This window comes from Fundulus heteroclitus, chromosome 11 (genome assembly GCF_011125445.2).
Source record: "Fundulus heteroclitus isolate FHET01 chromosome 11, MU-UCD_Fhet_4.1, whole genome shotgun sequence".
NCBI lineage: Eukaryota > Metazoa > Chordata > Actinopteri > Cyprinodontiformes > Fundulidae > Fundulus > Fundulus heteroclitus.
In genome coordinates, this window is record NC_046371.1 from 31,899,125 (window position 1) to 31,925,236 (window position 26,112).

At 41.3% G+C, this 26,112-nt stretch overlaps 2 protein-coding genes across 4 annotated transcripts in view; one reads left to right on the top strand and one right to left on the bottom strand.

Moving 5' to 3' along the window:
• Positions 1-654: 654 nt before the first annotated feature.
• On the bottom strand, positions 655-3,351 carry timm22 (translocase of inner mitochondrial membrane 22 homolog (yeast)). The gene is made up of 4 exons (XM_012871240.3): positions 3,069-3,351; positions 1,788-1,984; positions 1,371-1,443; positions 655-1,285 (listed from the first exon to the last, which is right to left on the bottom strand). The coding sequence occupies exons 1-4, from the start codon at positions 3,319-3,321 to the stop codon at positions 1,209-1,211; spliced, it is 600 nt and encodes a 199-aa protein (XP_012726694.2). The 5' UTR covers positions 3,322-3,351; the 3' UTR covers positions 655-1,208.
• A 1,598-nt stretch (positions 3,352-4,949) lies between these two features.
• specc1 (sperm antigen with calponin homology and coiled-coil domains 1) overlaps positions 4,950-26,112 on the top strand; it is a 117,655-nt gene continuing 96,492 nt past the window's right edge. For 2 of the 3 annotated variants that reach the window (XM_012871237.3, XM_021320849.2), the window contains exon 1: positions 4,950-5,042. The gene's annotated coding sequence lies outside the window, so the exon portion shown is untranslated. Of the gene's footprint in view, positions 5,043-25,898; positions 26,008-26,112 lie in introns of those variants that run through there. The other variant, XM_012871238.3, reaches the window with a different exon arrangement.

Sequence of the window (26,112 nt, forward strand, 5' to 3'; positions counted from 1 at the left end):
CCCTCCTTTTGTTGCGGCTACAGCTGCAAGACTTTAGTGGCTTGTCCTGGGATTGCCTCGTTTTTGCCCCTCCATCCGTTCTGAGTGGTCTGGCTGAAAAAAAGCACCCCACCCTCTCCTCATAGCACGGTGGAGATGTGGTGTTAACGCTGACAGTAAGGGTTCGTTTTTTTGCACATAGGCCGAAAGTTCAGATTTGGAATCATCTGACAAGAGCACCTTCTTCCTCTGTTGCTTTTCTCTTGTCACTCTCCCCTAAAAGCTAAATCTGTGCATTTCACACCTTAGCACAGTTGCCTTGCGGATTGTTTGTTTATGTATGTGATGGACGGTTGTACTGGAACTGAAATTTCGAGTACGATGTAAATTGTAGTTGACAAATAAAGATTGATTGATTGGATATATCTCTCCACCTGAACTGTGGATCTCTGCAACTCCTCCACAGGTACCATGGGCTCTCTTGGCTATTTCACTGATTGATGGCCTCCTTACCCAGCACAGTTTAAGGAGACGGCCATTGTAGGTCTGGAGATGGTCCTGATGGATATTATTTACGAGTATCTAAATAAAAGGGTCTGAATCTATATACCTTGTAAATATTACCAAGTTTATCTTTTTAGATTTTGGAAAGTTAACATAGAGCATCAGCATCTGTCCTTTTCTATCCTCTTATGTCCGTAGTATCCTTTTATTCATACTCAGAAGCACACAGACACCGACTACAACCCGCAGTGCAGTCAAACTGTACACAGTCTGTCAACAAAAAAAAAAACGTCTTGCATGTTTCATCAAAGCCCCTCTAATAGAAAATGTCCTTAGGTCAGGAGCTGCGGGAGGTTCAGATTTCTTAAAGCCACTGAAACTCGAATAGCTCTGATCATTAACTATGAGATTAAAGGAGGAATTGTTACTGAACGCATTAACCTGATAAAAAAAAAAAACACCTTCTTGAATATAAATAATTCTAGTGATTACAGCCTGTAAATGCATATGACGCGCCTGTAACCGAACAGTGGCTGTCTGGGCATAGGAGGCCTGGTCACCATGACCTGGGTCCAGAAGTCTCTCTGATCAAGAGGTTCTGCAAATGGAGCATCCTCTACAAGTGCTGTCCAGGTCCCTGTGCTGCTAGTTTCTGTACACTGGGTTCCTCACAGCGAGTCCGCGTATAAAACAAGTTCTCCTCCGTAGAGCCGCTCCTCAGCCTCTCATCGTAGGTAATATTCGATGGCGGCAGAGAAGGCGGCAAACCCCCCACATCCGAGGACCCCGGCTTTCAGACCAGCTGCACTCAGAACAGAAGAAAAGGCCAAATGGTAGGAGGATGTGAAACGGAGCGCCAAATTGGGAAGAGAAAGGAGGTTACCTACCCCGAAACCCTATAGCTCCTCCGGTTACACAGCCACTGTACACGGCGTTCTTCCAGTCAGATTTGCCTCGGTGCTGCAGATCAAATCAAACAGATGCAAAACAGTGATGGGTGTGTCCACTAGGGACAGAAAGAAAACTATTGGAGGGCAAAGGTGGCCGTTCCCACCGCAGTTTTCAGCTTATTCACATTTTAGTTTTCAGTGAGACTGCAATTCGATGTAATCAGCAGAGGGCGCTATAACACCTTAAAACGTCTAGCTTAATATTGTTAATAAAATAAATGTGGAAATGTGTTGTATTTGTAATCTCTCTCTCTCTCTCTCTCTCTCTCTATATATATATATATTCAACAATGGTGACACAAAATGTCATTTGTCAATAAGCAGCAGGACTCGACAGGGAATGATGTCACTTACCGATTCTATGATGCACTCGGTGCAGGAGAACATGGCCCCCACGATGGCAAAGTTCTTGGCGTAGGACATCCCCCTCTGACCCATGTCTTTAAGGACTTCTCGAGCTGTCGGGGTTCTCAGGGGGTCTTTGGGGTCGAAGCCGACGTTAGTATCGATGCCGGCCGTAAACACGCCGAAGGCTCCTCCGAGGACAAACCCTGTGGAAGACAAACGCACCGTAGTAAGATCGAAACATAAATAACTAGAATTGCTGACGCGGACGATGAAAAACACGCTCTCGTCGGTCTTACACGCGCAGTGCCTCCTGCCACCTTGAACCTTTCCTCCACTTTGTGTCGTTACAACAATGAACTTTAAGGTATTTTATTGGGACTTTATGGGGTAGACCAAACCAAAGCAGCGCATGGTTTTTACCTCTTCTTCAGAAAGCAGCCACAGCTCAGTCAAAGATGACGGAGCGTGTCTGTGAACACACCTACAGCTGAAATGTGAACCAGCCTTTAGTCTTTAGCGGCCTCTGCTAACGTTTCCTTTTAGGACCTCTCAGTATTTTTGCACCATCCACGTTCTCATTTGCTCCGACCAGCTTTCCTGCCCCTGTTTCAGAGTCTCCACAGGATGATGCTGCCACCACTATGTCTTAGAGGCGGGGATGTTGTGCAAAGGTTGTTGTTGTTTTTTTTTTTTGCTACATGCCTGATCAAATTCTCAGTTATCCGGGTCATCGCAACAGCAAACAGGTTTAAATCGGAGGCAACCGGACTTTCGCTCAGTTCTTCCTGAAAACGTTTCCACACCTATCCAGGAGTCTTTGTCAACTCTGCTGGTTCGCTCGTCCTCCACGTGCCTCCAATTTAAGCCGGTTTGCTGTAGTTTTTTTTTTGCTGCCTCTAGTTTTTTGTGTCAAGGCGTCAGATGACCAGACCGCCTTCCATCACACGTTTGTTGTGTTCCTTGCCTGATGGAAAACAACAAACAGGGCATCCTTTATTTCCTCAATAAACAAACTCAATAACGTTTTAGGCCTAATGCAAAATATTATCAGCGACTCGTTGTCAAATTAGACCTAAAGCAAAGCAAACAAAAAAAAATGCACCAGTACAAGCTCAGGTTTACTGTTTCACTGACAGGAGCTCTAAAACGTGGTCAGGACTCAGAGAATGGATCTTCTCCTCAGAAACGATGGATCACCACCTCAGGGCTTTGGTTGGACACCTTATTTCCCCTGATCCTGGATTTAAGTGTGTGCGTGTGTTTTTTTTTTTTTTTTTTTTTTTTTACCTCCTACACAGGCCAGGACAGACTTGAAGGCGCAGCTCTCCATTCCCCTCTCTATCATTTTCTGCTCGTCGCTTTTCGCAGGCACCGGCAAACCCCCCAGGGCTGCGGGGTTAAGCTCTTTAATGGGCCTCTTCTCCCCCACCAGATGCTCCAGAACCATGCTGTACTGGATCGTTGGACTGTCCATGCTCGAGGAAACTGGACCCTTAGAGTCTGCCGCAGCAGCGTCGGCAGCTCCCGTGGACGCGGCCATGTTTCTCAATGACACCCGAGGATTGGGTAAATGGAGCTTCGAGCCCGGAAGCTGCAGATTCGCCAAAATCATTCTGCCGGTGAAAGTTTTTGCTCGGCGCGTGAAATGTTTATCAGAGTATGTAAAGCAAACATATTTATAATTACACGAATAAAGCACAAATTGAAGACTTGTGTCTATATATGCCTTTTGGGGTAGTCACTGTTTCCCATGAGTACATTCGACATAACCGCGGAGTGTGTTTACTCCTTCACGGTGCGCCGGTTCATCGTCCGGCAAGAAGTGCGGCGTGAGAGGGGGCTGTCTTTTGAACAGAATCACCATTCAGAATCAGAATCATCTTTAATTTGGCCATGATTGAGCACATTCCAGGAATTTGACTTTAATTATAGGGCTCACGGCATGCAGACATTTGTAATATATAAACTGTGTTTTAGTAATATGTAAAGAAATTAAAAATGGAGACTGGGAGTGGTGAAATAAAGGCCTATTGTGTTTCAAAGCAGTGTAGCTGACCACTCAAGATCTCATTGTTTTCATCGGAGAGACAGGATTGGGGAAGAAACTGTCTCTGTGGTGCTGGTTTTTGCAAATAGGACTCCGTAGCGCCAACCTGGGAGTAAAGGTCTAAACTGTTTGTGTGCAGAATGTGTGGGGTCAGCAGAGATGTTAGCAGCCCTTTTCCTGATCCCAGACCTGTACAAGTCCTGGATGTTATTTCCATTGCACTTTACAGTAACAAGATGATTCAAAGTGCACTATAGGAGAACATTACCAACTGTGGCATGCAGAGCCATATTAAAAGATGGCTCCTAATAGCAAAGGCTGTCTTTGGCAAGTAATGCGTAGTAACTTGGTCCATTCAAAGCCCAGGCCATAATAAGGGCCTAAAGGCTGCTACTTCATGAGAAACTAGACATTCCGTCTTGTGAAGTATGATTAGACAGAGCAAAACAAGTGTTTTTCATGTTCTTGCCACCTTGGCTACAAGAACAAAATTCTCTGTTCCTGTGGAATAGCCTTAAGCAAAGTTGCAAAGTTTTTTCATGCCTTTGGCTGGCTCTGGAAAATAGACTTCATGATCCATTTCAGAGTCACTCAATAATCCAGGTCACACAAAAAATGGAGGTCCTCTGCACAGATTCTTCTTTGTTGAAACGTTTTGTCTTTTCTCTAAAAAAAAACTTCTTCAGGCTGAGGAGTTCCAGGTAAACACGTCTTAAGCAGAACCTTTGCAAAGTGGGTCAATGAGTTGTGTAGTTGAGCCAATATGCTGCCTAAAAGGCTTAGTTTATCAGTATCTCAGACAAAAAAAATAGTAGGTACTCTGGACCTACTAAATTATTTGAAGTCACTGATACTCCTTATCTCAGTTGTAGTCCATTGCTTTATTGTTGTATCTGTTTTTCCTCACCAACATTTGGCCTGACCCTGATGCAGGTGTGAAAATCTCCGCAAATCGCATCTTACCCATAGAACAATTAACCCATTTGAACTAGTTTTCTTGCATTTTCCTTTCCCCTCCGTGTTTTTATTACTAAAGACTACGCTTCCCAGAAATCTATTCGAGCACTGCGCCAAACTATCCAGCACGCGCTCCACCTACCGGCCCCGGCTCATTCCGCGGGTGACACTTCAATGACTCGCGTGAGCGAGGCGGTGGCAGTAGCAGCAGCATCACAGACAGCAGCAGCAGCAGCAGCGCCGCATTAAGCGAACAGGTGAGGAGAAGAAACCGACAGAATATTAATGTATTTATCGCAGCATTCAGCGTTTATTCCCTCCAGTTTACTTAGTTAAAATACAAATATTTTAATGTTTTTGTTGTCTTGTGTCGGACATTTAAGAAGCCGTCCAAGTTGCTCGGGACCGGGCTGGCTTGGCCAGCGCCACACCGACGCAGAAGTGACTGTCGACAGCTCGGTTGTTTAAAGCGCTAATTAGCATAATTTGGGTTTTAGTGGGCATTTTACAGCTGACGTGTCCTTCTCTGTATCAAACAGCCTGAGAGAATTTGCCCAAGAACATGTTGTTTCCTGGGTAATTGAACCTGTAACTGGCTGTAGTGTTGGACAGGAGAGAGTGGAGTCTCGCCTGGAGGATGTTGGAAGTCTGGGATGCTTCAGATTATTGAGGGAATCTGGCAGCACCCCCCGGGGCGCTTGTGTGCTCAACACGATTCCTGCGGGATCAAAACATCCCATCTGCACAAACACATGTTTACCTTCTCCAATTCTTATCCTGTTAAGTCCAGAGACAGAAACCTAACACGGCGACAGACTTGTTTCTGTAATGGGGATATTGGTTCCCATTGTAAGGCAAATCGGCAAGTCTGTGTAATTTAGTATTCAACTCTTAAAATCTTGTCGTCAATGAAAAAATGTGCACAAATTATTTGTATTTTTTGTATATCTTAGAAACAATGTAAACTTGGATTATAGTGGCCAGCCACGTTTATTGGCACCCCTGGTAAAGATGGGTAAAAAAGCTCTTTTAATTTGGTTGAAACTATTTGACAGGGGAAATAAATCCATGGTAGCATAAAACTTATTTTCAACAAACTCCAATGAGGCATAATCACAGCATTTCCAACAATGTACGTTTTTATAATAGGTCAGCATTTAGTTTTCTCCTTTGATGATGGACATGGGAAAAGAAGGATTTGTGTCTGGTGAACCTTTTTTTGTTGTTGACTTGGCCATATGTTTACGATCAATATTCTTTAGAACGATCAAATGATCTGGTTTTCGGTAACTGGAAGGGTCCACCAGGTGTTTGTTTAAAATTTATTTACAGTCTCAAGAGGTCCACGATGCCTTGCTCCAAGGCTCACAGGACCTTTGGCAGAGAACCAGGCCCACCTATCCGGGATTCTTCACCATAATTACCAGCGGCTATGAGGTGCTTTTTCCATGCATTCATACTTAGTTTCAGACAAAACCATTTTGGAATGTTTTGTTTCTAAAAAAATTAATAAGTAAGATTTATTTATTTATAATATTAAAATCCAGTTTAACCTGTCTGAAAAATAATAAAAAGGGGGTAACAACCAACCTTCAAAACTGTTTGAAAAATATCCCAAAAGACCATAAAAAAACATAAAAAGGGCAAAAGTTAGTCTACACTTAAAAGAAGTAGTGGAGAGTCTATTTGGGGCTGTTTCAACAAATGTGGTGCAGCAAGCTGAAAAAGGCTGGCCTGAGTTCTTGAGGCAGGATTTGAATCATTTGGTGGTCTGCGAGCTCTCAGGTTGAAATTTTAATGTACAATTCCAGTAACGTACGACGGGATCTTCAGCCTCCAATACGACTAGCAGAGTCTGAAGCTGAGTTCTGAAGTGAACAAAGAGGCGAGGGCAGAAGTGATGCGCGTGTGTTTCTCAGCACCAGTAAGCAGTTATTCATCTGCATTTTGAACAGGTTGTTGTGATAGTTGAGACTTGAAGCAGAAGGTCCTGGTATGAAGACATGCAGTAATCTACCCTTGAAGTAAACGCAGCACCAATGACTATTTCTGGACCTTGAGCTCAATTTGCCAAGGATTCTTAGTTTGTGGTAACTGTTGAATTCACCCAATTCCATTTTTTTTTTTAAACTTTATTTTTAGTTTTTGAACAAGGGCAAACACAAACAAGTGAGGGTTAGAGCGCACATACAATATATAGAGCAGTGTATTTTACACTGTATTACTGGTCTGCATCAAAAAAATAAAGACAAATAACACATATAACCCACAACCCAGGAGCAGGGCATACACCAAACAGCAGAGGCAGATATATTTATAAAACTCACAAAAGTAATTTGTTTTGAGTCTTTGAGTAAGTGTTAAATTTTTCCCAGAGTCTCTCTCCTTTCCCCTTCTGGAGACAGAAGGAAAAAGTCAATGTTTTCATTTCGTGGATTCTGAACTGCCTGAAGGTAGGGGGGCTTGCCTGGAGCCAGCATTTGGTGATTGCCTTCTTGCTCGCAATCAAAAAAATCTTTCCTAGTTCCAGTTTGAAGTCCCAGAAGGATTTGGCCAACTTCACCTGTTGACATTTCTGACACATCTTTCCTCACCAGTCTCTCTCCTTTCATTAGTCACATTTCCTCACCATCTTTGCCTGATATGGGCATAAAATCTGTAAATCCATCTTAGCATTTTAATAGATGATTGGCGAGCTGAGCTTTAATGAAAGGAAATATCCAGGATGTCGTTTAAGCATGTTTGCACACCTCGATATTGTGATGTCAACTGGGATTAGTTATGTTCTCCAGCTCTAGGCATCCTCCACCCTAGTGGCTACTAGCCACTGGCTAGTAGACAAAAAGAATGGGCCTGTGTGTTATGGTGTACTAAATCTCATTGTAAGTAATCAGTTTGAAAAAGTTAAATTGTTGTGGGTACCAGTAATTGGCACGCCTGTTTATCACAGTTAACATTATCCCCCCCCCCCCCCCCCCCCATCCTTCTGAATAGATGTTCTCAAATAAAAGGTTTTCTAATAATAATGACTGTGAATTCTCTTCTGCTACATACAAGGATGAACATGAAAGGGGAATGTATATTTTCCAGAGGTGCCAGTAAATGGGTCCAGCACATTTATTTCCCCCAGTCGGTATTTAAATAGTCAAATTTCTAATAGACGACCCAACCAAAAGTTTGAACTCAATGTGGATTAAGGAAGCCCAATTGTCGCAGCAGATTTTTGACTAGACCTTAGACCGATGTACTGCTGGAACCTGCTATTGACGCTTTATTTTAGCTGATCTGAATTTAATTTAAACCCATTACTTTGTTTTTCTTTTTAAATGCTTTTTAGAAATGTGAGACTTCTGTTTGTATAAAACAAGAATCCTAACAAAATAACTAGACAAGCAGTATAAGTTTGATGGAAATTGTTGGCTTTTAGTGGCGAGTTACGTTGGGACCCCCTGTTGGCAGCATCAAGCTGGTTCTCCTGGAATGATCAGCCAGCCATTTGTTTCTCATTAGATCCTAACCTTTGTAGTCAAACAAGCCATTGTTGTGTTTAGTGCTGCCGTTTCTGAGAGTTGGCAGTTTCTGTCTCTAATTGGCCCTTCGGTGCGTCGTTAAGACAGTCTGTCCTGACTGTAGGATTCTGGTCCTGCCACGTAAACATCAGGTGCATCAACTTGTCTTGATGATATTTTGTTTTCTTCATAATGCAGATATTTAAATAATACAGCTGCGTCTGACTGTGAAGGATAATTGGATCTAAAGTTTGGACAAAAACAGCTTTGATTTCAGAACTCGTGTTGTGGGATTTAATAAAGAAGCTGATGTAAAAGCATGGGAGGAAGCACATGGGTGACGAGTTACAACTTTCCCTGTTTTCTGTTGCTTTTGACTGGAGCTGAACAGAGAGTTCAGATATAAGGGCTTTTTACCGCAGAATTTCTTTATAGTAGACCATTAAAGTCTCCGTTTTTACTTGTGGTTAATCTGGAACGCTGTCTGTGGTCTCCAGGCTGTTTTCAGGACAGGCTGTTCTTCGAAAAAGCCGAAGGATGCACAATTCTCACGGCGGTGCAGTCAGGGGCAATCTGAGCAGGGTGACAGCAACCCTTTTTGTAACTCCTCATTTGTTGATGAAACCGTTTCATCAGTTTGATCAGCGCTGTTTTTGTTATATTTACCAAGGTACACATATGGGACGGTGTCTAACTGCAGGATTAGCAATTTGCCATCTGAGAGCAATTTTCCTGTCAATGATGGAGTTTGTTTTTTAGAAATATTCAACTTCTGTTCATTTCATGATCCAAGCAGCTCCTGTCATAGGTGTGCAATTTATAAGCAGGGGTTGTGTGGTGAACGCTCATGTCCAGATGTGCAATGGTGAAAGGCTCTTTTTATTACACAGAAAATGTTATCCGCTGATCTCTTTGACTGGTGTGCCCAGTGGGAGGAACCTGAGCCTGGGTTCTGTGCGAGCGTGAGACGTAGAGAAGGGAATTCAAGGTCCCGTCTTGGTGTCGGGGCCCGACTCTCAGAAATATCTCCCGCCTGCGTCGCTGTCTTGGAAACGGCTAATGTTGATTGTGCTGCTGAGGGACGGTGAGGAGAAAATGAACTCTGTCACCCTTCGTCTTTCGGTGCTGAATGAATGGAGTCAGGATGGGGGACTTAGTCCTACTGGGTTGGGATTGGTAAAATGAAGATACGGCATTGATGGGCTTCTCATTGCTTTCTCTCTTTGTTCACAGATGACAAATGATTTCTGTGGAAAAGCACACAGCCCGTAGTAATGGATTACTGCTCTCTTTTAACACTTTGCACATCAGTCTCTGTCTCAGATTGGCAAATACCACATTTCACCTTGAGTGCTCATGGTGAAAATAGGAAAAAGAAAGTGTTATATGAACCCTGACTTAAATGAGATGTAAGATTGATCAGAATAACCTTAAATTAACTTTACAGATATCATACGACTGATAAAAATATCCCTTTGGTTTTGTATTATTAGATAGAAATTGCTCCACTTCTATCCATTAATTTTTAATGTTTCTGTGCATTATGAATGGAAGCGACAGGAAGACGCTATAAAGGCTGCGGTCCTTGGACCAAAGAGTGAGGGTGACTTTAATTCTCCCTGTTTCACCTGAACCAGATTGTCTTGCAAAAGTATACCTAGCCCTTGAGAAGACATCCACATTATATTATGCTACAAACACACAATACGATGTTTTCTGTTGCAATGTTGTGCAAAAGACAACACGCCAGGTTTCAGACGGTCCCAGAAACTAGAAGGAATGCAGCACAGGTGTGAACCTACTGAGGCTCGGCTCGCCGCCTAACCTGACTGGCTGGCCAGGGAGGATCAATGAGAAAAGCAGCCAGGAGGCAAACGGAGACCCTGGATGAGCTGCAGAGATCCCAGCTCAGGTGGGAGAATCGTTTGGTCGCACACGCATCAAACATTGCCTTTATGGAAGAGTGGCAGGAAGAAAAGCCATCGTTTACAGTTTGCCGCTAACCGTGCAGGTTACACTGCCAACATGGGGAGCAAGGTGCCGACCAAAATTTAACTTTATGGCCTACATGCAAAACGCAATGAGCGGTGGAGAATGGGCACGGTACATCGCCCTGAAAACACCAACCCTGGAGAGAAACATGGCAGCCTCCCTCTGTGGGATGTGTTGCTCCAGCCGGGAGAGACGGGCTGCTCTGTGCTGATGGGAAGAGGAACAGAGCTCAAGCCTGGCCAATCCTGGAGGAAAACCTGTTTGAAGATGCAGAAAACGAGAGACGGGGCCACACTGTCCAAGTTGTAGTAGGTCAGGGATCCCAAACATACAGCCAGGGCAATAGTGGAAGCTTTGAGCAAGGCATACTCGTGTTAGAAAGGCCTTTGTTCCCGTGTGAAGCAGACCTCACTTATCAACGGGTCTTTGCACCCAGTAAGACAGAATAATGACCATAAAATCCTTCCTGCAGACCTTTGTTACTGCAAGCAACTCAGGTAACCCCGTTTTCTGTCAGCTGCAGTTTACAGATGCATCACCTGGATCAGGGAAGAGGGACTGGGTGGCATCACAGAAGAATGCTTTCTGCTGCTGCTGTGGCTCAGTAGACATATAAATACGTATTTCTTTTGCCTTGTTGGCATTCTGCTAGGATGCTCGATGCTGATAAAGATCAGCATCAAGGTTGAGTTTTTTTCTACAAGTAGTTATTGATATTGATATTGTTATTGATATGAACTAAGGCTCACTTGCTGTCCAGAGGGTTTGTCCTGTATAAGAGGGGAAAACGTATCCAGCAATCAGGACACACGCAGAACTGATTAACCTGAATCCTAGATCAATTCAGAATGGATCTGTATTGACCTTCCGTAGATATCTGCATCATGCTTGAGTCCTTTCTCCTACTGGTTCTATTTTTGACAATACAAGATGAGATAAAGAGGCAAATAAATGTGATACCAGGAGGGCTGCCTTCCTTCTCTGACCATGTCAGCTCCTCTGTTAGAGATGCTTTTCCCAGGAACCCGTCATCAGAGTGGAGCGTTAGAAATGCAGAGCTGCCATTTATGTTCATGTCAGATATGTTCTTCAGTTCGGCTGAGCTGCTTCAGATAATGGGAGTCTTTGCTTATCTCAGACTTGGTGTGAGGTGGACTGTATCTATGAACCCACCTATGACTGGATGAACAATATGCTGCTGTCTCTGGCTGCGTTCTGCTGTTTTTGAAGAGCCGACTGTGTACAGTTTGAAGCAAAAGGTATTTACTATACATTTACTCTCAGGCTGGGAAAGTCTAGGGTAAGGTATTGTCCAGGATAAAAGTTTTTAAATTTACTTGAGTTGTTTTAGATTTAGATATAAAACTCCTTAACCAAGTCATCGCAACAGCAGACAGGTTTAAATCGGAGGCAACCGGAGTTTTGCTCAGTTCATTTTTGAGTTTCTGATTTTCTGATCACTGATCAGGACCTGTCGATAGATTCATCAGAACTATTTGTATTCCTGGCAAAATGTGGGCTTGTGGGTTGCTTTTATAATAGATTATGTACTGTTGCCTTGTAAAGCGACAGATGGCTCGCAGCCTCCACAAAAATATCCAAGAACATTCTCTGTCTGAAAATAATCCACCAGAATAAGGATATATTTATAATATGCCTCTCAGTGGCACACAGTGTTTCTCTGTTTGTTTGTTCGTGGAGGGAAGCTCCAAGCATCTTTTCCTCAGGCTGTGTTTGAAGCACAGGAGCGTTCAGGAAACGATCTGCATACTTTGACAGGCATCGCCCTCACTGGCCCAACTCACTGGTTTTAAGGAATGCTAATGATTTTCTACGGTGAAAATCGAGTTTGCAGCTCAACAAGAGGCGAGGTGATTTAAAATGCAAACAGGACCAGCAAGTTTGACTGTGCGATGTATTGTTAGTTAAATATTTGCTCTGTGTCTGTTAGAAGTCTGACCCATTGTAATCTCCTTTAGTCTGCATTCAAGTTGAACTGAACACACCCAGAGCGAGCATCAAATGCCTTTCATGCCACAGTACTCTGTACAGCTGGTCGACTCAAAAGACAAACAGAAGGAATGAAATCTTTTGGGTTGGACAGTTAAGTGTTGTTGGTGGGGCTGATTATTATGATGTTCTGTTGTGGAAAATATCTCGGCTCGGTTTAGTGGCTGCATGTTTTTTTATCCCTTCGCAGACCTTGTGGATGCTGTGCTCGTGTTTCTATGGAATCCGCCCACTCTGTACACGCAGCCAGCTTGGCAGACTGGAAAGCAGCTGAAGTTTCTGCAACGTGGCCCGACTGACTGTTTATCAGTCAAGAACTTTGACACGGAGAGAGCAGGAAGCTCAAAGCTCAGGGGATCCCTAGCTCTGAGAAAGATGAAAAGGATAAATATGGATGAAATTTTTATATGTCTCGACATTTTATAAGCTGTATCCTGAAAACATACAGAACAGAGGATTAGTTGGGAGGTAATGAGTAGCTGGCTGTCGTCAGGCATAGATTTGTTCTTATTTGACTTGGATTGAGTGGCTGATTTGTAAAACTGACCTGTTCATACAAATTCTTGATGATCCTGATTTGTAAAAAATCCTTTTCTATGTTCTTGATAAACTGTGAATGGAGCTAGCATAAAGTAAAATATCCAGGCTAAAATAAAACAAAATCTCAAACTGCTTCTTACAAGAAGACAGTGACTTATTTTCTTATAAAACTATTGCAAAATAAATAATAGATTCCCACCATAGTGTTTGAAGGGAAAACATTGAGAGCAGAAACTACATCATATTGTCCTTGTAAGAGAGAGCAGTCATTGTTGCACAGCTCCGCAGTTAACAAGATTTCAGTTATTTCAAGACAAAGTGATTACAGAACATGTTGGCATCTTATATTAGGGATAATTGCTTTTAGTATTGCTGCACAGCGGTTTCTGTGCGTAGAAAATGCAGACCCTACCTATAACTCTGAGGTTTCCAAAAGAAGGTTAACGTTGGCTAATCCAGCATTTGCCGTTACAGCTTCAGATAGAACGGCTAGAATCGGACTCTTCCAAAGAGATAAAACTGAGTGCATTTGCTGTAATATGCTGAGCTTCCTGTTGTTTGCTGATTACTCCTGAACAAACATCCGCTGGCAGAAAATAACGTCCAAAGAGTAGTGTTATTGTCAGCACAACCTGTTGGCACGTACAGGTATAATGAGTTCCCTGATTAGAAAGAATATTGTAAAATCAGCAGATTCCAGTCACAATCTGGTTTCTCACTGCGTCTCTGGTTTCTGCAACATCCTCTCTACAAGTAGAAACAAGTGTTTGTAAACCCGTTTCTTTTGCAGATGTCCATCCTGCTTTATGAAACAGGAAGTAAGTAAAGTTTATTTATAAAGCGCCTTTCACAGACGCAATGTCACAAAGCACTGTACAAGAAAATCACATTTAAAATGCACATAAAACTACAAACACAGGAGAGTCCAGGAAAAACAATTAAACTTGGAATAATAGATAAAAAGTTTACAATATTATGTGTATTTGGTTTTGCACACCTAATAATGTATTTGTTAACAAAAAACTGATGCAAACCTAAGTTTTAGTGTTTGTAATATTAGTTCATGGGCATAGACTGTGAAAAAAATAAAGAACATCCCACTTCCCCTTCTGGAATCTGAGCTAAAACCAGCTATGAACCCAGAGTGAAACCTTGTTCTTGTCAAGGTTTGTTAGCCTACACAACCCAGACCTAAAGCCTAACGGGGAAACCTACGGAGCTCTGTCCTGATCAAAGAAAACTATCAAGTCATCAGTTTCCTTCTCATCTTTTACAACAGAACCTCAAAGTTGCTGATATAAGCAGCAGCTCTGGTGGTGTGGCTATTTCATATTCATACACCGACGACACGTTTTCTGTGTTTTATTTTAAAAATGACTAGGATGTCTTAGTGCTGCGTAACTTTGTTATTTTGAATAATTCAGACTACCTCATTAAGTAAAATAGGAACTAACTTGCTTTAGGGTCAAAAATTGTATTCTCGATAATTCTTTTTAAAACATTAACAGTAAATACTTGGTTTTAGTAGGTTTCCTTTTTCTAATTAATTCTTCTGCTTTCAGAAAATGAAGCATTTGCAGTAATTCCTAGTGTGAGACTGCTGTAACTCTCATAATACCACATTGCGTATCCCGCTGCGTACAAGTTTCACGTCCCCACTGACTAATATAGGAACACAGAGGGAGAACAGAGACCACCTCACAGCATGGGATGCAAAGTGATCCCACGCTTCCTCTTAGGCTTTAGCTGACTCCATGTCTTTTCACATTCTCCTTTACTATGTTCAGGTGTTGGACAGATGTTTCAGAGCTATATGTGTGCAACCATACAGTAAGACCTCAGTGGCTGCGTATTAGATGTAGGATTTGCACACATTTAGACACGCACAAATCTGTGGACACCACTGTCTTTGTATGGGGTATAAGGTATAAAAGAAGGTAATCTAGTGATAGAGATGTTGCCAACAACGGCCACATTGGGATAAAAGTTTAGGAACTCACAAAACATCAGGGGATGAAAGAGAAATTGGGGAAGTTGTGAAAAATAGGTGGTGCCTAAAATTGTTGCAGCACTTTTTTGCTGTGAACAGACATAAGGAGACGGTCTGGAGTCTCAGATTTGGACACAAGCTGCTAAAACAGACTTTAGTCATTAAAGGATATGACTACTGCAACTTAAATCTAGAGACTTAATTTGATGTCAAGGTCTGGGGCTCAAGTCTAATGGAAAAATCTATATCCCATATAATGGGGGTTGGAGGTTGGGAGGAAAGCCGGCGTTTGATTTACTGACCAGGCACGTGTACTACTCATAACTCTGGTTCATGTTAGCTATAGTTTTAGAATAAAGACCTTGGGATGTCTCTCACTCTAAATTTAGATGCTTTTGATCACTTCAGAAGAAAGTAAACACAGGTTACGCCATATATTCTTTCGGTTTTTAGCTAGCTACCTTAAACAAAGGCGGTAGAGAATAGGAGTGGACAATTCAAAGACTGAGGTTAACAGGCTTTCAGTAAGTCATTACAAATACTCTTGCTTTTCTTGAAAGAAAAAAGGAACTTCCTGATTGATTTAAAAATGTGAAATCTACAGGCATTAAGACATCTTACTGTTTTTTGAAGCATATACAGTATTTATATCTGTATTGTAAAATTTCTAAACAATCTGCAGTGGTTTATTTATAGCAGTTTTTGTATGAATAAGTAATTGGTTAATGGTCATGTGTTATTCCCAAGATAAAACGACAGGATTTCATTGCAGTGTTAAAGGGGACATAATATCATGCATAATCCCCTTTCTCAGCCCTTAAATAATTTTTTTTGTGCATCTGGAGTCTCTAGAAAAAAAGTTGAATCCGGGGACTGCGTCGATATCTTTATATTCTGTTTGGTTCATTTTTCAAACTGTTCAGTTTCTCTATTATTATGTTTTTCAATTACGTCACAGTATTTGCTGCAGAGCAGCTAACAAATGTAATGGACGTCCGGCTTACCAATTTTGTAAATCTGCCATTTTTATGTTTTTCTGAGGCTGAAGGATGCAGAAACTACAATTGTATGGAGCTTAACCAGTGACAGCTGGCAATGACATTGACAAACAGATTTGGCTTTGGAAAATCAAACATTGATAAGTCAAAACATTGTTGGAAAGTAAAAACCTATGATGATGTTCTAATTTTATGCTGCGGCTTTTTTTTCAGTGAGAGATGTTTTAATGTCACTGCAGATTTCCTTCAGCTACATTGTCACTACAAGCTGGCACTGTTTTGCCGTTTGGGATGGGAGACTCCTTCACTTTCTTCATTAGCTTATACAGCTATTGAAGAAAGCAAGATGGCTACAATTGACACAGTTACCGGAAGAGCCAGTAGACTGTCCTGCAATGCCTGAAGGTAAAGGGACAGCTCGCCGTGGTCGAACACCAACCTGATCTACTGGGTTAGGGTTACTTAACCTCTTTGTTTTCGCACCCGGGCCTTGTTGACTTGCTCAGCTCCATTGCTTCTCCTTTTTACGTATTGCATACATGCACAATATCGTACTTCTGGTCACGTGGTCTTGTTATTGTAAATTTATGCAAAAGTACTTTGCTCGCCAACAAATAGAGCAAAAAAACACAAAAATAACATAAAAGCCAACAATATGCAATAATATAATTAGACATTTTTTGTATGCAACCAGTGTGCTGCTGCTGTAGAAATTCGTAAAGTCATAGCTTGAGACTAGGCCTGTAAAATATGTAAAAAAAATTATAATAATATATATATATATTTTACAAAATTTACCTACTGCAGTTTTAAAGAGACGGTACCAAAATGAGTTGTGCTCAGATGTACCTCCAAAGAGGGGCAGCGTGGGGCAACGATAACAAGGAATTCAAACCAAACCATTGCAGTTCCACTTTATATAGACCACAACTGAATGGTTTGAATGTGAAAAGGAAGGCATTAAAAAGCATGATATTTCCCCCTTAAAGGTAGACCAGACAACATGCAGCAGATGAGAGATTATTAAATTGAACCAGTAGACGTTTGAGATTTTACTTGTCAACATCTCTGGAACATTGAAATCAAGAATCTTTACTTTCATTATTTAACCATAATGAAATTATGGTGAAACACCGGCTCAGAATTCACACATTCAGACATAACACACAACCACAAATCAAGACATGCACCAACAACACTCTCCGAGAAGCTAAAAAGTGTGCAAATAGACATTAGCATGTGAGAGACCAGGTAAATAATTTTCAATCAGGTCAAGAACCCGTGGAACCAATAGCATGTTTGTAAACATGTAACAGACTATGAACTGGACAGGAGACGATAGACCTCACATCTTTGGGAAAGAAGCTTTTTTTTAAGTCTATTAGTCTTTGATCAATGTTTCTGAATGGGAGTGGGGCAAACAGTTCATTGCCCAGGTGTGTGGGATCTGTGGCAATAAGTATAGTCCTTTTCTGGAGTCTTGTAGTATAAACTGTGGCTCAATCTGAATACCCTGATTCAGTGGAGTAAGGACTTTTTGGCCAAAGTGGAGGTGTGTCAGCGGTCGCTATAAGTGATGTCTGAATAGTGCAGTCAGTAAGGAAGGAGGTAGGAAAAGAAGCCTGTATGCTCCTTCCCACTTAAGGTGACCCGCAATCCTTTGCCTGGCATGACGTATAAGCACAGCCCATTCATGGAAATCATTAAAAATGTCCAGAGAGCAGTGAGCGCGCACTTTGTAGTTCATTTTTGGAAGGCTTTAGGCCCAGATTTGACTCTCATCTCCATATGCATTTCTGTCACGTTAATGGTGTCCGACTCAAAGGCTGTCCCAAATCAGCACAGCAGTCCAAAGCTCCTTTGCTTCCCACGATACAGTTCTTTAGGGCTGGGCAAGTTAACGCGTTAATTTCGCGTTAATTCATTAGACTATTAACGGCGATATTTATTTTATCGCGCATTAACGCATGTTGCTCACATGCTTTCAGTCAGTGTCAGTCAGCACTCACGGCAGCACTCTCCCGCTCCCCCTCCCCTCTCGTACATGGCTCAGCGGCGCCAGCCAATCAGCACGCAGGCTCAGCCTGGCCCGCCCACTCAGCTCTCACACAAATTTAACACACAAACAGCTGAGAGAGACCGCAGCAGCAAAAAAACATGAACAGGGGAAGTAGCACCGTTTGGCTTTATTTTAATACCGTAAATGAAATCAAGCTGTATGTTTTGTAAAAAGCCGGGTCATTTCAGTGGAAACACAACAAATTTATCTAAGCACGTGAAAAAACATGAAAACGTCGAGCCCCAGAAACGGAGAGAGGAGACGAAACTTCTCTCATTGCCCCGACAGACCCACAGACTGACGTCTCTGACTGAGGCGTTTCAGTCCTCCAGGGAACATCCAGATAGATCAGTGGATGGATGGATGGATGGATGTTACTGGAGCCCACACATAACATGTAATTAAGACCTTGAAAGAACCCAGTACATATATTAAAAAGTGTTATTTAAGATAAGATAACATTAGCTAATCCTTTTTTTTATCCCATGACGGGGAAATTTATAGGATTAAAGCAACAGGCAGGTGCACACAACACAGACAAAATTACATAAGGATTGAAATATATAAGAGGTGGATTAGCGAAAAAACACTGAACATAACATTATTATTATTATTATTATTATTATTATTATTATTATTAAATTGTAATAATAAAATCAAAACCCAAAAGGTCAACAGTTTCATGATACATCAATCTTAGGGACTGGCTAATATACAGCAGGTCAGAAAAGGCCATATTTTGGCTGCAGTGCTTGCTGTTCTCTTATGAAGAAAAGATCAACTAGTGCACTAAATTCAATAGATGGGTTGAAAATATCCAGTATAAAATAAGTGCTACAAATGTTACAACACTTTTGTTCATATGGCAGCAGAACATTAAAATAAAAGTGCTCTTTACACTACTTTTGAATTCATTCTTGGAGTTTGTAAATACAATGCGATTAATCGCGATTAATCGCGATTAATCAGGGCGATTAATCGCGATTAAATATTTTAATCGTTGCCCAGCCCTACAGTTCTTATTGTTAACCCCATTAAAGGTTACGGAGCAGGAGCTGAGAGCAGGAGCTAGGATCTATTATTAAGGGCATTTGGATTGAGCCTCTGTCTAGATCTTGTAGATGGCCTACCACAATTCCCTGTGCTAACCTCACCACTCGTGCTAGATCCTTCCTCTCCTGTGCCATGCAGCTCCTATAACCCACTGTCACACTGAGACACAAGATGCTTTCGATTATTGCCGTATATATTGATGATGATAGCAGCTTAGTGGAAAGTCCAGTCTGTTTCAGTTTCCTGAGGAAGAAGAGCCGTTGTTGGGCCTTCTTCACCAGGTGGGAGGTGTTTACAGTCCAGGAGAGGGCAGATGAAATTTCAATGCCCAGGAACTTTCTGCTAAAACAGGCTGGACCTTCAGACTCTCAAGACCCAGATTTCTAAGGCCACCATCTACATTGTTTTCACATATAGCTGTATATTTAGATTGTGACCTCCAGAATTGGACTATGGAGGGAGCAGTCAAACAAGGTGGGCAGGCAGATGCTTCCATTAACAATAAACAAATGAGTACTTTGTTTACCTGGGAGGAGCTGCACTGGATGCACTACTATGAGAACTAGTCAGGTTGGTGATAATCTGGTCCGTCTTGTGCTGGAAAACCTTAAAACCCCAGCATTCATGTTATTATTGTGCATATACTACCAACCTAAGGATAGTTTAGACCTGTTTATCTTATTTAAAAAAAATTTCATGATCCCTAAGTTTAGTAGCCATTGTCATGGGGATAATTTGCATTATCTTGGTTCAAGGGAGATCACAAAATGTTTAATATTATATCCTTAACTCCATATTCCTTCATTTCATGACAGCTGAGCATCCATGTTATATCAAGTTGGATCTGTAGGTCCCTTTTGGCAACTTTTAGGATTGAAATAAAATCAACACCTTTGACTAAAGCATGCCATGTGTTTACTGCTTTTTAAGGCTGCACCAAACATCGCACATTTATAGCAATATCTTATTTGCTCAATAACCATATAAAAAGGACTGCTTGGAGTGCACCAATTGTTGGCTAATATATTCCAAATGTTATGAGCATTATTTGACATGCTTAATGTGATATACAGCCAAGTGCCACAGCAGCAGATGCTCACACTGGACACAAACAGCATTGCTAAAGGTCTCAGAGTGATGAAAGCACAGATGAGAAGGAGAGAAAAATGAAATAAGCAGATAACTGATATCATTGAAATATTTACCTATCTTATCACCACTGTAAGATTTTGTGATCTAGTGCAGCCGTAGTGCTTGACTTCATGTACAGTAGCAGAGATGTGGTTTCATTGCTGTGACTGATGATGTTATTGCTCCAGTGCAGTTGGCCATTAGCCCAGCTGCTGCTGTGGTAATGTGATATAATTACAATCAGGGACCCAGGACAGGGAGTGGACAGATAGTATCTCTGTCTTCTGTTGTAAAACAAAAGCTCATTTTCAGGCAGTTTCCATTTTTTACGTTTCATGTTTGCTCATTACCATCTAAGCTGTACCTCTGTTTAGTTTGAATTCTTAAAGTCTTTATACAGTAATATCAGGAAGAACAAAACCTTGGCCTTTTCATTTCTTTCATGGATGAAGATGTGGTGATATCCATGTCAAAAGTGGTTGAACTGGCAATTATAAGCTTGCCAGTTTCACAGCTTAAATTTATGACTGGACCTACACCTCGCTGGACTTATTAACGGGTCTGAACATCCTTTCTTCCAGGGGACAGACTGGTGGGGCAGTTGCAAATTATTGTTGTGCTAAAATTCCTAATTAAAACAGGGTGCATCAATAGAAATAGAAAAACTATAACCATCCATCTGCTAGAAAAAAGCTAGTTACCATGGTGACTGAACAGTGACTAATAGACGGATGTTTTTTGCCCACCAAGCAGTCACACTGACCTTTGGGCACCTTGTCATCCTACTTTAGCATCAGGAGATGTGACAGTTGTTTTATTTTTAGACACACACAACTGAATCTCCATTATTGCATATTTTAGATTTGCTTTCATATCCGTTTAAACGTTGTTGCGTCTGCATGGAGGATCTGACTCACTGCTCCTTCCTGTGCACATAAGCCAGAAAGAGGAAGCAAGAGAGAGGCAGTCAGCACCCGCTGCATACGTCTCAGCCTGCTGGTTGTTGTCCTCTTGTTTCACACAAGGACAGGAATCCTGGTAGAGTTGTTTCACCTACTAGGTGTCCTGCCATGTGGCTCCTTGTTCTATTTATGTTGGTGCATTGCATAGTTGCTGTTATGTCCTAATCTTTAATTGTTGCTGTTTCTTTTTTTGCTTTGATCATGGCAGATATCAATGATGAAGCCTACATTCTTAAATGTACAAGGTGCCCATTTATATGGAAGAAACAGTTGAAATAGTTATTTTCTTGTTCTTACTGGTAGTTATTATTTTACCTTAGTAGTCTCCTGTTAAAACATCCTTTGCATAAGATGTTTCTTTATTTTTGTACTTGCATCACGTATTGTGCAATTTCACCCTTAGCAAGAGCTGGATCTAACTGCAGTTTAAGCAGGTTAAACTAAACTTATTCCTTTTCATAGTTCAGCACCTAAACACACTTTACAGTACTAACGGGAACTAGTTCTTGTTTACTCCAATTTTGTTTTTATAATTAAGTAAAAAAAACAAAACCAAAAAGAAAACTCCAACAAACACATCGTATTGGATGTTTATAAGTCATTCGGATTGGTTTAATTCCGTTTCTGGTTTACTTTACCAAGCTAATTTTTATTTTTATGTGCCCAAACTCTCAATAAAATCTACATTTACATTTTTCTGCATGGATAATAAGAAACTGGCATGTCTCTAAAGCTTTGACTCAAAAGTGATGGATTAAGTTTGCTTGTAAGGGCGGTCACTTTCAATGCACTTCCAAGTTGTTGTTCTCCTTAAATAACATCCTGATTCTGTTAAAGCAGAATCGTCACGTATATTAAAGTTAACATCTATGCTGGGGTGCCCTGTCGTGCAGCGGTCGAGCAGGTGCCCCACACTTAGAGCCAACCTTCTGCTGTTTGACTCCTGACCTTAGGACCTTTGCTGAATTTCTTCTTATTTCTCTTGCTGACCCTTTTTCATCTCAAAAACTGAAGAAAGGCCACCAGCACTCCTAAATCATAAAAATAAGAAGTGACTGCATTGAGCTGTGGGTTTTTTCCTCTGTGCTTCTCTGAGGTAGTTATAAAGCCACAGTGCGGTAAAAGTTCAGCATGACCTATTAGTTTATAAGGCGCAAGCTTTTAGTTTAGACTAAAATTGGGTTGACCGAACAGACTTACATTCTCAATAATGGGACACCCACAAAAGGAAGGTGTAGTGCAGGTATGCCGGAGACTAAAGGCTAACAAACTGAGCTGATTTCCAAGCTAATAAACCAGCTAATATTGGGTTGTTAGACTTAAGGTCAAGGTAAACACATAATCAGACCAATGGGCAATTTAGGCAGACCAGTCAACCTAACATTCATGTTTTTAGACTGGAAGGAAGCTGGAGTATCATGCGTAGGGGAGAACATGCAAACCCAATACATAATAATATCAATAATGCGAAACCTTGTCTTTCATTATTAAAACCAACTAATTTGTGATCTATATTTTAGTTTCAAATGTTTTAATACGAATATATCATGTGCTACGTGTGGCACCATGTGGTTCAGTTTTCCTTTTGATTAAATTAATGTTCTGTCAAAAATGTAGGCAGCAAAAGTGGGTGGTTGTGAACGCTATGATTCCTTTTAATGCTGTCTCAGTTAAATCAAGCAAAGTCAGTGGTGCGAAGTGTTGTTTTAGGCAGCCATTTTAGTTTTAGTCTTTTGGACGAAAATGCTTATTAGTTTTAGTCACATTTAGTCATTTTTATATGTGATAATTTTAGTGGACAAAAACTCAAAGGTTTTAGTCCAAAAAAAATTCTATATCTCTTTATACATCGTACGCCATGTGTGAAGGTCCTCAGGTGATGGTATCATAGCTTAAAAAACAAATGTTTTCTCAACTCGCACGCACACACAAAATAACTATTTTGATAGCTTATTACACGACTAGCACCCACCCTGCATCTCATCTGTCATTTGAGCAATGGCCAAAATGATAGCTTATCTGTATTACCAAGTTTTTTTTTTTTTTTTTTTTTTTTTTTTTTTTCAGTCACTCAAACTGGGGTCAACATGACAACCCGTTGCACTTGTTGCCCGACCTGCATGCTCTGCACACAACAGTAACACATAAGCTAATGAGCTGACGTTAGCGCAACCAAGCTAACTTTAGCATCAAGTCAGCAGCCCATTTGCGGTAGGTGTTATATGGAAAACTTTATGTTAACTATGAATTTTATCAATCCATATTATACGCTAACAGGACTTAACTTACCTTTGAAAGAAAATCAGTGGAGTGAGCTTTCGGGTGCTGTTTAAGATTTGTGATATTTTCCCATCTAGTTTGTGGCCAGATTTATAGCTGTCCCCCTCTACAATACATTTGGTTTCTCTTTTAAGAGTGATGAAATTTAAAGTATTTCCATAGATCCTTTCGTAATTTATGACCACCAAGCTCATTTGTAGAGCATGATCTATCAGTAAATTAGTAAAAACTCTTGGTGGTGTTGGGCGTGACCATACAAAGAATGGAGCTCCATTGCTGCTGCGTTTCAGCTTTACTACTTACTGTTTACATGCACAACGGGCAGAAACGTTATGTGCTCTGAACGTATCACAGACAACCAACTAAAATTTTGGTATTCTCTGGTCAATGAGAACTCATCCCTTTTTTCAACAAGACAGTGACGAGATAAACAAGACTCATTGATGACTGAAAAATGTGTCAATGAAATAATTTTGTCGTTATAGTTGAAGAAACGCTGGTGGTGCGTTAACATTTTCAATCATTCCTCTTTTCAGGCATGTTGATTAAAGGGAGAACTAAGTGAGCATTTTCAACAAACTCTACTAAAGATCACCAAATTATCTTCTTTAGGAATGTTGTGTTTCAACTTCAAACAGTTGTGGACAAAACCAATATTCTCCCGTCCCCTTAGTGAGATTTAGTGTCGCCACAAAGACAAGTGTTCATAGCCCAATTAACTTTTTACATTTTATCCCTTCACAACCACAGGCTAGAATTTATTATCCGTCACTCCTGGCCTTCTCTCAATGAGCTTCATGTGGTTGGTCACCTGAAATGGTTTTCCAGCTGTCTTGAAGCAGTTCCTAGAGGTAGTAATAAAAATAAAGTCAAACCATTGAATTAGAAGTTGAGTCTAAACTTATGACTGGTGGTGTATATCCACAGAAATAAACTAGAACTAAAAGAGGAAGTAAAATGCTAAAAAAAAATACACAAGTTTCAAATTCTTCTGGAAATAAACATCTGGAGAGTGTGGCAGGCATTTGCAATCAGCCCCTCTGTGTCGATACATTATAGTCATCTTTTATTGTGGTTTAGTTCCATCCATCTTTCAATAACCTGTGACCAGGTTATCTATCCCTACCAGAGAAATATACCTTCACAGTATGATACTGGATCCACCATGTTTTACTGCTGGGATGGTAAATTCAGAGAGGAACAGTGTTAGTTTTCCACCACAAAGCACAAAAATGTTTTACCTTGGTCTCATCTGACCAGCTCATGTTCTTCCACATGTTGGCTGTGTCCTCTACATGGCTTGTGCAAAACCATAAATGGTCTGTTATTCAGCAATGGCTTTCTCATGGCTGCTCATCCGTAACGGTCAGAGGTTTGGGTGTGCATGACTAATAGTTGCACTCTCAGCAAATTCTCCCATCTGAGCTGTGAATCACTGCAGCTCCTCCATAGACCTCTTGACGATTTCTCTGATTTAAAGCTCTTCTTGCCTGGCTTGTCAGTTTAGGTGGAGGACCGTGTTGGTGGATTTGCAGCTTGGATGATGGGTTGTGGTCTGGGACAGGGCTCTGGGATAAAGTGACAGCTTGGGGGGTTGTTTTATAACCTAATTCTCCTCTAAATGTCCCACGAGTTTGCTGCTGTCATCGGGCAAAATGTAGAGAAGCTGCAGGGATATCAGTATTGTTGCAAAGAAGTATATATCATGAATGTGAAATCAGAGAGAAAATCTGTGTCTGCAACAGGACGCGGGTGTGATGCCGTAAGGGCAGCCCGGCCCTCTTTCTCAAGCCTAACTGCAGCCCTTTAAAGAGCAGCGTCTGGCTTGTGAAGGGGTGTGGTGAGATCGAGTTCCTCCGTTAACCACTCGCCACAAACTGAAGCCCATTTAATTCCTAACCAGAGTGCCGTTCACTTTCAACCCACATGCTCTACATCCTTGGCAAGCTGCATGTTGTGGGATCAAAATGGGACCATCACTGAAGAACATAAGTTCTGACTGCCAGCCAGCCCACAAATGATCCACCCTCACATTACAGCGGGTTTCTGAGACACAGATGGGCTTTGTCAGTGCCGCTCGCCGCTGTTTCTGCCTACACACCCCTAATGTGGTAGTAAAAAAAAAATACAATATTGTTATAAATAAATTATAGTTGTATGATTTCTTTGTAAGACCTGTCATAAGTAGTTAACACTCATTTCAAAGTTCGATTTGTAAAATACCCCACCGATCTTGCATTTGCTCACAAGTTACGTCGCAATTTAAACGATTAATAGTTGAAACTTTCTTGACTAACATTCATCCCCCATATCCAGGGATCACTCTGTCCAGTTGTTTGTGTCGCATAATGGTGATTTCTTCCTGCCTCTGGCTCATTCTCCTTTTTTAAAATCCCGTTCATCACATGTGGAAAAACTGAGAGGTGAAAGCAGAAACATGCCCATGGCAGCGGCTACGTGAGACGCTTCTGCTTCGAATGAAACCGAATGTGAGAGTGAGGCAGCAGCAGGCAGAGCACAGAGGCCGCCCGCCTGCACTTCTTCCTGTTTCTGTCTGCCGTGTGGAGGCTGACAGCCGGGTTCTCGTGTCCCTTCATTTTCGCCCCCTGACTCGCTCTCTAGAGCGAAGAAGCAAATATTTTTGCTCTGTTGTGGAGCAGAGCACTCAAGATCCAGGACCGCATCTGATACTTAACACGTGAGTGATCTGCTCAAGAAATCATTTGCCATGTATAGTTTTCTGCTTTTAATGTCAGTTTTTTTATTTAAGATAAAATTTGTTCAAAGTTTGGTTTTGAAAGGA

What these genes read in the sequence shown, in the direction of transcription:
- timm22 (XM_012871240.3), bottom strand. Translation starts at nt 3,321, where the DNA reads ATGGCCGCGTCCACGGGAGCTGCCGACGCTGCTGCGGCAGACTCTAAG. An exon ending in TGTCCTGGCCTGTGTAGGAG is followed by an intron (nt 1,985 to 3,068) that starts GTAAAAAAAAAA and finishes TGTCTTCCACAG; the next exon opens with GGTTTGTCCTCGGAGGAGCC. An exon ending in CCGAGTGCATCATAGAATCG is followed by an intron (nt 1,444 to 1,787) that starts GTAAGTGACATC and finishes TTTGATCTGCAG; the next exon opens with CACCGAGGCAAATCTGACTG.